The sequence below is a fragment of the Caloenas nicobarica genome, chromosome 2 (genome assembly GCF_036013445.1).
Source record: "Caloenas nicobarica isolate bCalNic1 chromosome 2, bCalNic1.hap1, whole genome shotgun sequence".
In the NCBI taxonomy this organism is placed as follows: Eukaryota; Metazoa; Chordata; class Aves; order Columbiformes; family Columbidae; genus Caloenas; species Caloenas nicobarica.
The window spans coordinates 129,079,734-129,092,135 of NC_088246.1; the positions used below are offsets into that span (position 1 = coordinate 129,079,734).

General features: G+C 46.6%; 1 protein-coding gene across 1 annotated transcript; it reads right to left on the bottom strand.

The window, feature by feature from the left end:
* Positions 1-1,993: 1,993 nt before the first annotated feature.
* TCF24 (transcription factor 24) lies at positions 1,994-8,600 on the bottom strand. Its single transcript, XM_065629666.1, has 5 exons — positions 8,554-8,600; positions 7,478-7,563; positions 6,406-6,498; positions 4,995-5,398; positions 1,994-2,781 (listed from the first exon to the last, which is right to left on the bottom strand). The coding sequence occupies exons 4-5, from the start codon at positions 5,370-5,372 to the stop codon at positions 2,668-2,670; spliced, it is 492 nt and encodes a 163-aa protein (XP_065485738.1). The 5' UTR covers positions 5,373-5,398; positions 6,406-6,498; positions 7,478-7,563; positions 8,554-8,600; the 3' UTR covers positions 1,994-2,667.
* Between the last annotated feature and the right edge of the window lie 3,802 nt (positions 8,601-12,402).

Sequence of the window (12,402 nt, forward strand, 5' to 3'; positions counted from 1 at the left end):
TTTATCGGTCCCATCTCTCTGAAGGAAAAGCTGATAACAATAACTCAGGTCTGCCGAGATCTTCTAAGTTGCTCCATGAAAAACGGTGCCTTTTAGTAGCAGGGCGTGAGCATTGTAGAATTCTATTCCTAAATGCATGTGTATTTCCAGTGCTGAATGCCAAACCGTTATATTTCAGTATACAAGGACACGAACTGTTCCTAAGAAATGTAACGTTCGATCCAAACATCGGGTTTTAAGCAAACGGGTTCAGAGGATCAGTTTTGATCCTGGTGTAAATCTCTGCAAGACAGGAGCTCTTGCACTGGTCAGAAGAAGTGGGTTTTCTAACCCCGTGTCTTGGCCCTGGAAGAAAACGTGTAAAAATTTGCAGCTGATGCAGAACAATCTGTCTCAGAAAAAAAAATGCCAACTCGAGGTGTTTGCAAGTAAAACCTGCTATTGTAATTCTGCATATTCTTACTGGTGTTTAATAAGTCTATGAAGTGCTGCTGAGGTCTTTGCACTGCAACGTGTGTGGCCACGATTTATACAAATGTCGTGGGTATAAAGTAGCTCCTGTGTTTGCTGCTCCAACTCTCTGGCTGTTTTCTGAGGGTTGTAAATGCTTCACTTCTATTGTAATAAAAGTCTGAGTAGAGATGTCTTCTCCAAGCCATCCATTCATAACTTTCCATGTTTCTAACCCTTATTCCTATCAGTTTTTCACGCTTCCTTCATGAATAAGCGGTCAGAACTTTTTAATTACGTTTAATGGAAGAAGCCTTTAAACTGGGGTAGTGTCTGTTTTTTAATTTCTTTCTTGAATCCTGTCCCTTCCAGGTGTATTCTTTAAGAGCGTGTGAAGTCCTACGTAAAAGTGTGCAATTGATGCAAAACATGACATTTTTTTGTTTTCCCCACGCCGTTTCATACGGGTTTTGTTTTTACTATCAGGCCACTGCTCCACAGCTGCAGCCTGAGGTTGGCATTGACCCCTGGCTGTGATTTCACTCCTAGTTACGTACAAAACCAATCTGAATTCTCTGCGCTTCTCTGCTGCTACTTGGTGTTTCATCCAAGTGTAACATGTCTCACACCTTCACCTTGTGCAGCCCCTGGAAACCCTCCCTGGTCTGTCATTCCTCATCCTGCTGAACGGTCACCACCTTTACAACTCCTTTGCATCTCCTCACTACTACCTCTAAATACAAATAGCCGTCCCAATAATAAGAGATTGTGCTAACCCACATTTTACTACTATGGAAAGTGATTACAGATCTCTAAAAGACTCTTATCTACCTAAGAGCAGATTATTGTCTGTGCAAAACTCTCCTTTTGTATTTTATCACAAAATACGGTAGCTTATGTGGCTGAATGGTGCTCTGCCTATGTAATGCTCATCTCTTAAAAAACCACATGTAAATAAGAAATACAGGCCTTAAAGAGTTTAAAAAGAAAATGACATTTTAAAATATGTAAAGTACATTTAGTTTTTAAAAGAATAATCTTATTGAAAGCTCAGAATGCTGTGGGAGGTGGGTTGGGATTGCAGATTTTATCATACTTTACAACTCTCACATATCCTGGGTGGTTTCTCCAACTCTTCGTTAATGGCTCTGCTAATTTTCCTATATGTTCTTATACAGGAGGCCCAATTTTCCATGACACTGGACACTCAACCCCCAGTGATGTGCTCAGCGCCTCTGAAAGATGTCACAAGTTTGACTCAAGAAAAAGAGCAGTTATTTCTTTTTTTATGAAGGTTGTTCTTGCTAGTATTTGTGTTTTCCTTTTCCGCCAAATGCCATTTTAAAATATAAATTGTGAAGAAGACTTCAGAAAGATGTTACTATCAATGCAGAATCATACTGTTAGAAACTATCAGTCCTGTACAATAAGAAACTGATACAGATTTTGCAAATCAGTAAAGAGATAATGTCCACTGAATAATATTTAATAAAATGTTTACCTCAGCGACACACTATGTAAGAAGTACGGTGTTTTACAGAACAGATACATTAGATGGTATTTGTGCATTTAGTTTCGGCTTTCCTTGCCTAAATATAGAAGATGTTTAAGTGGAAAACATGCCATGAACAAGCCAACTCTTTGGGCTCATTTGCTTGAAGGCAAGAACCCCCCTAAAAGACAAGACAAATGACTCGATACCGAACACACTTCCAACCCCGTAACATGCAGCACAACCGCACGGATCGATACAAGCCACGCATAACGCCTGGAGCAGGTCGTGTCTGTCGCGCCCAGCATCGATTTCAGCGCGTTTTGACTCGAGGTGAACAGGCAGCCGCGTTCTCAGGAGCAACAGCGCACGTGTGAGGTCACGAGCAGGAGGAGCCGTGACCAGCTCTCCCACAGTGGGTCCCACGGGGACACGGTGACCGTCCTGTGACCGTCCCGCTGCCGGCTCTGCCTGGCCTGGTGGCACCCACCTCAGCTGCCTTCTCCTCATCCCCCAGGTCAGATCCCAGCAGCGTCCTCGATGACAGAAACCAACCATACATCACATTAACTTAATGAGGTATTAATTACATTTAAGAATAAACTCCTTCTCTTCTACAAACAGTATTTCAGGAATTACAGTTTGTCTGTAGATATTATTTTTCAACTTAAATATATATACGGTGTAATAAATAACTTTTTTTTTTTTTTAAGTGAGAAGGGAGATTAGATTTGCGAAGCTGTTGATGTTTCTCCTTGGTTTGCGCTGTCGCCTTGTGCTGAGTGAGTCAAAAACTGTCCCGTAGCCCCAATGTACAACCTGGAACGCATTGGCCACTTCTGCAAGAGAAGAGACAAGCACAGCGCTGAGACACCCGGCGTTGCTGCAGCCGGAACGCGGCTCTCAGCACAGCTCTAAGTGCCCATGGAGTCACAATACGAGAATATAGGGAACTGTTGCTATCACCAGAAAGTTCCCGTTTTGTCATTTCTTGGAAAATGTCATTAGAAGCTGGGTAAGGGAATGCCAGGCTGGGTATTTTCTTTGGTAAAGGCTCCATTCGAGGGAATTGAGTGTAACTGCTCCTTGGCGGTCCTCAGCACTGACAACTCCTGTTCTTTGTCAGCTCCAACTACCTCAGATGAGACAATTCATCTTTCCGTTAATTGATTATTGGAATAATCAGTTACACTGGTGTTAAATATTTATTCTTATAGCTCCAGTTCCTTAACCCAAGCAAGTTACGCACCGGGTAAGGGTAATGACAGCTTCTCCTGGGAGGAAGCGTTCAGCTCCAGTTTGGCACGCTAAGTTCATTATTAGAAAGGCAGATGTTTGAAAAGACAACTTGTCATACATGTCGGGTGCAAAAATACCTGAGATGCAGCCAACATGTTGTTCCTAAGTAATACAGGTTTTTCTAAGACACTTTTGGGAACAGGCTGAGTAACGAAAGAGAGCTCTAAAAACTAGAGGAGCTTAATACTGCAGTTAAATCTCAGCTCTTCTAAAGACATAAAGCAGCAGCATATTCTCACTTGGAAAGACCATACGCTCTCATTCAGTATTTTTACTTCAAGCATGCTGTTCTGAATTCGTCACCAATAAGACATCTAAGTTTAAAGTCACCCACCATATTTTTCGTTCAGTGTACAGACAACTGTGCATGGATATTTTACTTTTCTCACTATTTTTATTTACTATGCTTGATATATGAGTGTCATTAAAGTCCTTATCTGCACTAGCTGTCTCATATCCTGCACTTCGGCGTTTTTTTTGAAGCACATACTATGAGTTGTCTGTGACACTTTTGTTCTAGTGCCAACTAAAATATTAATTTACTACCAGGAATATTTGAAAGATTGTTTAGACTTGTAGAATCACTACAAAACTAAATACAGGTAAATGGCACATAAATAAGATTATAAAAAATAATTGCTAGATGAATCCACTATTGCTGTATTCCAGTAGCCTGGGAAAAATGTGCATCTGGATCATTTAACTGCTGTAATAACTATTTTCTGCCAGTAATAGTTGGCAGCTGATAAAAAGTACCTTACGAGACCTGTGTCCTTTCACTCTGACCAAGGGAACTAACAGAACAACTTCAAACTTATTTGGAAATACATCACAATATTTTTTTCCTTAAATTATAGCCGTCTTCTAATTGATGTAAAGGTTTTGCTTTCTTAATGAGCCTGCTAATCATTTAAATGGCCTCAGAAGCCTACGTTCACATCACGCTTTTTACAGCAACCAACACTGTGAACAAGAAACTCTCTGTGAATTAGTCACTTTATAGGAATTAGAGATTACTTCACAAATTAATCTTAATTAAATCATTCTGAATTCAGCAGTCTTTAAAAAAAAAAATCACCTCAGTGCTCTAACTCACTCCCTGCGACCAGAGCCAAAGAAAATACCCCGTGGTATTTAAGATTCCCATCAGGTACTGGGCAATGCATCTGAAACTGGTTTCCAGCCCCAGGTCCTCTCCAGGTGCAGTTCCCCTTCCACGTCCCCGTGACTTTTTGATGAAGGGAAGAGCAACAACAGCCTGTGCCGACTAGACAAAATAAATGCATCAGAAAAGCACTTTCATAGAAGGAATTAACACCTGGCCAGTAATTAATGTCACCTTTCATACCTCGGCTGCCTCGGCAGGAGAGCCAAAGCAGGCCCTGCTGGGGCTGGTGTCACCTCTGAGATCCCTGCAGCCGTTTGATGGGTTTGGTGGGGGACTGAGGAGGTGCTGGTGCTCCTCTGGTGCTGCCTTGTGCCTTCACTTCCCAGGGACCAAGTCCCACTAGGTTTGGACCTACACTATATTTGATATTTTTGTGCAGAGTCCCTGAAGCTGGAGGGATAAAGCTCCAGGACATTTCCATCAGGCCCCTGGCTCCCAGATGCAATGGTCAGTCTAGGCAGTCTTTTCATGTTTTAACTCTGGCAAGGTAAATAAGCTTGAAATCTCTAGCATCATCTAAGTATCTGTATCACCTATTTGCTTCTTCACTGAGAGGAGGCGGCAGCCGCTCCTCAGCTCTCCTACCTTGACAGGATGGAGATATCCATCCCCTCGGAGGGTCCCCAAGCCCTCTCCCGGCGACTCTTCCTCATCCTGAAGGCTGCGAGTGAGGTGCGCGATGTAGGTGGTGGCCAGGAGAAGCACATCCAGCTTGGAGAGCTTGGTGTCGGGCGGCACCGAGGGCAGAGTCTTCTGCAGCTGGAGGAAGGCATGGCGCAGGGTTTGGACCCGGCTGCGCTCACGAGCGGCGTTGGCGGCGGCGGGTCGGCCCGGGGGTGCCCCAGCCCGTGGCCCGGACGCCGAGGGCGGGCAGGAGCTGCCGCCGGCAGCAGAAGGCAGCGGGGGATCGGGCTCCGTGCCGGAGATCTCCTGGCTGCTCTCGGCCAAGTGTCCACAGTCCATGAGTGACTTCCCCGGCAGGGAGGGTCCTGCAACCAACAAGAGCATCTCTGAAAGCAGCTGCCACGTTGGGCCGAACCCAACGCTTGCTAAAAACAAAGATTATCAGAAATGCAAGTGCTGCCCGTGCCCGGAGAGGCCAGGATGCTGCTGTGACAGCTGCTTTTCTGCTCGCTGCTTACAAATCTGATTTCACACACAGGTGCGGAAACATAAGTTAAGCTCTTCACAAAGATTTAATTTTTTGGGGGACAGTATTACACAGAGCAATTCCTTTAAATCGCTTGTAGCCCAAAGATCATAGAGTCACAGAAAGTTAGGGATTGGAAGGGACCTCGAAAGATCATCTAGTCCAATCCTCCTGCCGGAGCAGGAACACCTAGACGAGGTTACACGTCTTTTCTGAGAAAACCCAACTGGTAACACTGACCAGCACTGCCACAGTGGTCTCCATTGACAACCAACCAAAAACTAGCTTAAATGCAATTTTTTTTAAACTATATTATTTGTGTGATTCGGGATGTGGGATTGTGTGTGTATTTTCTGTTTACCTGCCATCATTTTATTGATGGTCTTTTAAGTGATCATTGCTCCGTGGATTACAGAAACAAACCCACTATTTTCAGATGCAGTGGTGAATGGAGCCACAGAGCTCAGTACTGAGTTTTTGAAGGGAGAAGCTTGGTCTGCAATTTTAAGGGATCAGGAACCGACTTCTGTCCTCCTGCCCCTAACGCTACTCAGGAATTTCTGTGCTTATCCTGTAGTTTCTGTATTTTCAAATGAAAGAAGCATCTTGTAAACTGGATTTTGGCCACTGCCGGGGGGCAAAAGAACCCTTTGAAAGCAACAGCCAAAAACTTTTGAGCGAAGCTGAAAACAATGACCACAAGGTCTTTCCCCACCTCCCAGAGAAGACAGTCAGCCGGCTCTGCCTGTAATATAACTCACAGTCCTTTAATTCATTCAGTTCCACAGTCAAATGCAATTCCACCAATACTCCCCGAAGCGCAGCACATCTTGGCCGGGACGGTACCTGATCCTGTTGTCCTCAGTCAAGCCGCCCCTGCGGGTGTCTCAGGCAGATCCCGGCTTCGGGTCGGGAGCTGCTGTTCCTGTGATGGCCCAGCTGCACAACAAGGGCAAGGACAAGTCATTACAACTTCTAATTGCATTAAAATACAATGCAATCAAAGAATTTTAAATAAAATCGATGTGTGCGAAGGACCGAAGATCTACATTTACAAAAATTAGGCCTTATTTTGCAAAGCATTTCGACCACATGCTGAAGTCCCACTGGAGCCCCTGTGTAATTGTGGCTGATAATGGGAAAAAAAGACAATGAACTAAGTCAAAGATTTATGGCAGTGAAGAGGAAAAATTTCTAAATAATCCTTTTTGCAATGCTCTAATTTGATGGTATTTAGAAGACATTTTTATTTCGGGTGCTTTATTGTGATTAATTTGCTGTTAATCTCGCTCAAAGAGTTTTCTCGGGTGATGTTCTCTTAAATAGTAGTACGGTTTAGACTGAAATTATTTGCAAAATACTCTCTGTGTGTTATAGCTGTAAACCAAAGGAAAAAAATCTCATTATTCTTCTTTATTGTGATATCTATGACCAATATAAAACTCACATTAAGTCTGCATAAGCCTGTCTAGAGTGAGGGTTGAAAAGCAGTCCTTAAATTGGCTATTTCCTTTAAGCTAAAATTAAAAAGGGTCCCATGTGCTTTTTTTCTTTGTATTTTCTCATTGTGTTAAGGCACAGTCAGATCTGGATGCATTTTAGTGGGGAAAAAAAAAATCTCTATTGCCACTGCAGAGTCAAGACAATCATTACAACTGGCATAAGAGTCTATCATTTTGCATTTACCAGCAGGACTTTTTATTTGACATCACATAAAAATCCCACGAGGAAGATTACTGCAAAAGTCCGAATTACACAAGGACGTAGGCAGACTAGTCAGTATAAATACTTGCTCATTTACTGAAACACACGACCGAGGCTGCTTTACATGCAGTTTGGATTTTGCCGTGTTCGTGTGTAACCCAATTTAGCACTAGAATGACTTTGCATCACATACAGTACATAGAAATGCACATACCCCAAAACCTCATTTCCTTGGGCGCCCTTTGAAGTAGAAAATTCGGCTTTAGGAGCTTCACATCTACATCAGATTAAATCCTGAGCCTACGGGGGGGGGGGGGGGGGGTGTGGAAAAAAAAAAAAAAGGGCAAAATTTCAGTTGCGGAAATAAGAGATTTCCCTCTGAATTCGACAAAGTGTTGCTGAAAATTAAAATAAATAAAATGTCTCTGGGCAAACAGTCAGTTTTCGTGTAACCTCCTTCAAAGTTTTTCAAGGGGGAGGTTCTGTTTGTTTGCTTAGTGTTTTGTTGGGTTTTGTTTTTTAAGATAATGGCGATAATTTTTGCAAACACCCACTTGCTGCCTGGCACACGGAGAGACCAGGAAACGGGGCTGTGAAACTCAAAGTATTTATGTTATTTCTAAAGCGTTTCTGTTGCAGTATTTCTGATGCAGGCAGATGCATTCGTGTCTTTATATGACATTACAAATACAAAATAGGTTTGAAACCGAATTAGTTTACCAAAGAAAACAGTGCAATACTTATTTTAGTCTGGTATTTCGCGTGAATGAAACGCCGATGAAGGCAACCTGCCCACACGGACACGGAAAAGATCGAAAACGCCAGAGCACGGCATACGAACTGGAAAGAAATAGGTGGAAACTTTGATAAACTCGTTCGCAGCCTTTCCAGTCGCTCCTTGGGTGAAAAAAAAATATAAATTAGTGAATCTCAATTATTTTGCTTCGTGTTTAAAAAGACCTTACCCTTTGTGTAACTCCGCTAATCGTTGACGAAAATACTTTCTCTGGGGCAGCGAAAGAGCACTTGGGTGTAGGGGTGTGTAGGGGTGTGTAAGGGTGTGTAGGGGTGTGTAGGGGTGTGTAAGGGTGTGTAGGGGTGTGTAGGGGTGTGTAGGGGTGTGTAGGCAGCACCGGCGCTCGCCCCGCTGCCTGCGCGGGGATGCGCGACCGCGGCTGCTGCGCCCCGTCCCGCAGCCCCGGACGGTGAACCCGGCTCCCCGCCACCCTGGGGCTACCCGACGCCGCGACCAGATGGGCCCCGTGGTCCCCGGCCCGGAGATGAACTTACCGTTCCGTCCCGGAGCGGCTCTGCCCGGCGCGGCCCCGTCCCGTCGCGTCCGGCCCCGCGGCGCCGCTTTTAAGTCGGCGCGGCCGGGTCGCACCTGCCCGCCGGGCTCCCCCCGCCAGCCCGGGCGGCAGCGACCGCCCCTTCCCGGACGGGCGGGTCATTAATCACGGAGCTGTCGGGGGGCGGCATCGCCGCGCGCTCCTGCCCGCCCCCCCCCCAAAGCGGCACCGGCAGAGCCCCGGGGGCGCCCCCGGGTCCGTGCGGTCCCCGCCGCGCCGGGGGGCCGGGCGCGGGGAACCCGCCGCGCTGCCGCTCGCCCCGTACGCGCTGTTTTTCTTCGGATAAAGTGACGGGTTTTGCTGGAGGAGCGGAATTCAATCGCTGGGCTGGGAGCGGAGGCGGCGGTTTGTTAGAAGCGGCTCCTTTCTCCCCGCTCCGCGGCCGCCGCTCTGGGGGTCTCCCGGGCGCGGGGACAGCGGGTCGTGGCTGCCCGGGCGTCTCCCGGGGGGACCGACCCACACGCGTGGGTCCAAACGCGGGGTGGAAACACGGGGGGATGAGGCACGACCGGGCGGGCAGAGGAGTGATTTTGATTCAAAAGTGAACGGGGAGCGATTAAAAATTAGTAACGTTAATGAGAAGGGACAGTCAAAATAAATACCGGGAGTATCGAATTAGCCCAGAAAAACATTTTGAACGACTGTGCGATAACGGAGACACAATAAATTAAGCCTCGGGAGCAGTAGAATAACAAAGTCTGAGCGATTCGTTACCGGTTTTGCAGCCAAGAAAATTAAGGACTTAATCTCTACCGATCACTGGAAGCCCCGGGAAGGGACGATTTAGGGGCAGGAGGGACGCACCCGGTGAGGACCCGCGGGGGCGGCCGTGGCGAAGCAGCGGCAGCCGGACACCTGGCTGCAGCCCCTCCCGCGGGGTCCCACCCCCGCCGCTGCCCGGCCCCGGCCCGCTGAGCCGCCGCCGCAGCCGCTGCCCCTCGGCGCGACACGGAGCGGCCGAGCCCGTGCCAGCAAAACGCTCCGGCCCGAGTATTTCACGACCATCGCTAAAGGGGACGAGCAGGAGCTGCCCGCGGGCAGCAGCCCCTGCCCGGCCCCGACAGCCCCCACCGCCCCGCCGAGGCTCTTCCAGCCCTCGGGACGGGACCCACAGCCCCGCGGAGCTGCCTCCATCAGGGCGGAGAGAGCTGGGTGGCGAGGGATGCCGTGGGGTTGTTCTGAGAGAGATTAATTTAATTACTGAAACCCACGCTGTGCCTCAACATTTACCTTTGCCTGGGGCTGGCTGCCTCGCTAGGTGCTTCCTTTCTGCCACCTGGAGCTACGTGACAACTGCTACTCTGTGGGTATTTACAAGGCCGTGATTACGGGCTTCCCCTGCGCTGTGGCCAGTCCTTCAGCCTCCTGGTGCCCACAAGAGCAAAGCCTGCGGCTCCTGGGCGGTTTGTGGAGGCCTCTCCAAGCAGCCCTGCTGAGCCAGCCCGGTCCCAGCCCACGCATCAGCCCCAAGGCTTCCAGCTCTGCCTGCAGCACCAGCGAGTGCCGCCGAAACCTTTCTGCAGCCCCTTCGAAATCCACTCAGCCGGCCTCTGGGGCTCAGACAAGCAGCTCTCGAACACATCCTTTAGCTTGCGCTGTGAGCACCCTCGCTGACGCCGTGGGGTGACGTGGCAGAACCGACCGTGGGCTCCCGGGGACGCTCGCCTGCCAGCTCCGGCTCCCCTGGGCTCTGGTTCTGTGGCCGCCGGGTGTGCGCTGGCTCAGCCCGGCACGCAAGTCTGGGATCGGCTGCCCACGTCCCAGGAAGGTGTCCTAGGACTGCCCAAGCACTGTCCACTCCAAAAGGACTTTCAACTGGACTGTGGAACCCTCGGCAATGTTCATATGGTTAATGTGGCTCAGTAGGTGTCCTAACTGCCCAAGACTTCCCAGCCACCCTAGGTTGGCAGGTCACGATTTCTGTGCTCTTCTTCTCTGCTCTAATGTAATTAATTACACAAAATTATCTATTTTTTTTACTTTGCCGTTGTACACATGCTCTGTTCAGCTTCCGTGCAGGAAATTCAGCACAAGCAGTTGGAAAGGAAGCGGTGGAACCCCATCACCATCTTTTGACAACTCCAACTGCAGCTCGCTGCAGAGTGTGGTGAGAGAGATTGCACAGTGAGATCTGTGAGCAGGGTTTGGAGAGACCACCCTGGCTGCTCACACTGATACCAAAGAAGAGGTTCTTTAGATATGCAAAAAAACCCCAAAAAACAAGCAGCGATGAAGGTAAAGTTGCTCTTTGCCCCATCATGACTTTCTCCCATCATAAGGCTTTTACTCCTCCAGAGAGATCCAGTGATTATTTTCTTGTATCAACCCACTATTTAAGTCTAAAGCTGTAACAAGCTGCTGCAGCTGTTTTTTCTTCTTCTTTCACAGATAAACGTCTGAGAATTACTTTCTCGCCTTACCTTTCACAGTATATTTCAAATCTGAGAAACACCAGAGTCACAGAAGAGCCAGATTTCCAGCGTGATTTAGGTAAGAAAAAGTTCTACCAGAGACAGAGTGATGCTTTTCCAGGTACACTCTGCTCCCTTCACATCAAATTATTTTCTGGTTTTACAGCTACAATTCAGCATGAACATTCACGGTGTTTCTTTCCAATTTGTTCACTTCTGTATATGGATTTAACGAGTAGGTTTGTCTGCTGGTAAGGTGGCACGTGGATGTTGGTACTGCTGATGGATGAGCAGAAATGTCACTCGTCTGAGTGACACGGTTACGGCGCAAAGCCCCACACGGGCTGTACCTGGCCAGGTCCCACTGGCTCCAGCTGTAGCTTGGGAGGAAATCAAAGATGAGACAAAACCACGGGAGAGTCAAAATAGGTTGAAATTCAGAACAGCTGCTTCATGGGGAAAACCTAACACTTCATAATGGGAGTGCATTCCAATTCCAAACCAATATTTTGAAAATTACCAATTAAATACTTTTTTCCTTGCTTCAAATGCCATGTTGTTAGTGTATTGTAGGACCACAGCATTTTCTGCAGTTATGTCAAATATATCACATTACAATGTAGCAAAATTCCTTTTTTTTTTTTTTTGTATTTTCTAAATTATTAAAGGTAGCTGCTTCTTAAAACTGGAATACTAGGACACATCAGTGTCTCACCAGTATGCTGCAAGAAAGATTTTTAACATTGAAAAAGAAAATAGGACAAACATTTTAAATTTCACCTCTCCTTCCAAATTTGCTGCTCAAAGTAGTTTAGCTTCCAAAAATGTTGTCTTAATCAAAACTTTTAAAATCACAGTCTTTTGATGAACATTTTCATTAACAACGCTAAAACAATAAAAAAGTTTAAAAGTTGCTCCCTACCCCCCCTTTTAAATTGTCCTCTCCTCTAGATATTACCATCCAGAGTCATAAATCCAAATATTTTAAAATAATTGTGTTGGGGTTTTTTTTAAGCCACAAAATTTGCAGAGGCAAGTTGCAAAGAAGCAGCTTAAGTGAGCTTAATATTCCATTCTCCCAACTACCACCAAGAAGCAGTCCATTTGTCCATTTCTGTCAGTGATAGTTACTTTTAAAATAGATCTAAAATACACATCAGAAGGGCTCCATTCTAGTGCGTGTGTGTGCGCATAAGTTTTGGAGCTTAATACTAAGACAGTCTTACGTTATTTAAGAAGACTTAAGTCTTTTAAAAGACTTGGATACTGAGATCCCACCATAATTCCACTTCACACCCAGAGATATTTAAGGAAATACTTCAAAACTGTTCCATTCTAGATCATAAGAAAGCTGTCCAGTTTGGAAGGTGAGCTCAGCC

Coding starts and splice junctions, on each gene's coding strand:
- TCF24 (XM_065629666.1), bottom strand. CDS start 5,372: ATGGACTGTGGACACTTGGCCGAGAGCAGCCAGGAGATCTCCGGCACG. Junction 2,782..4,994: donor GATATCTCCATCCTGTCAAG/GTAGGAGAGCTG, acceptor CTTCTCTTGCAG/AAGTGGCCAATGCGTTCCAG.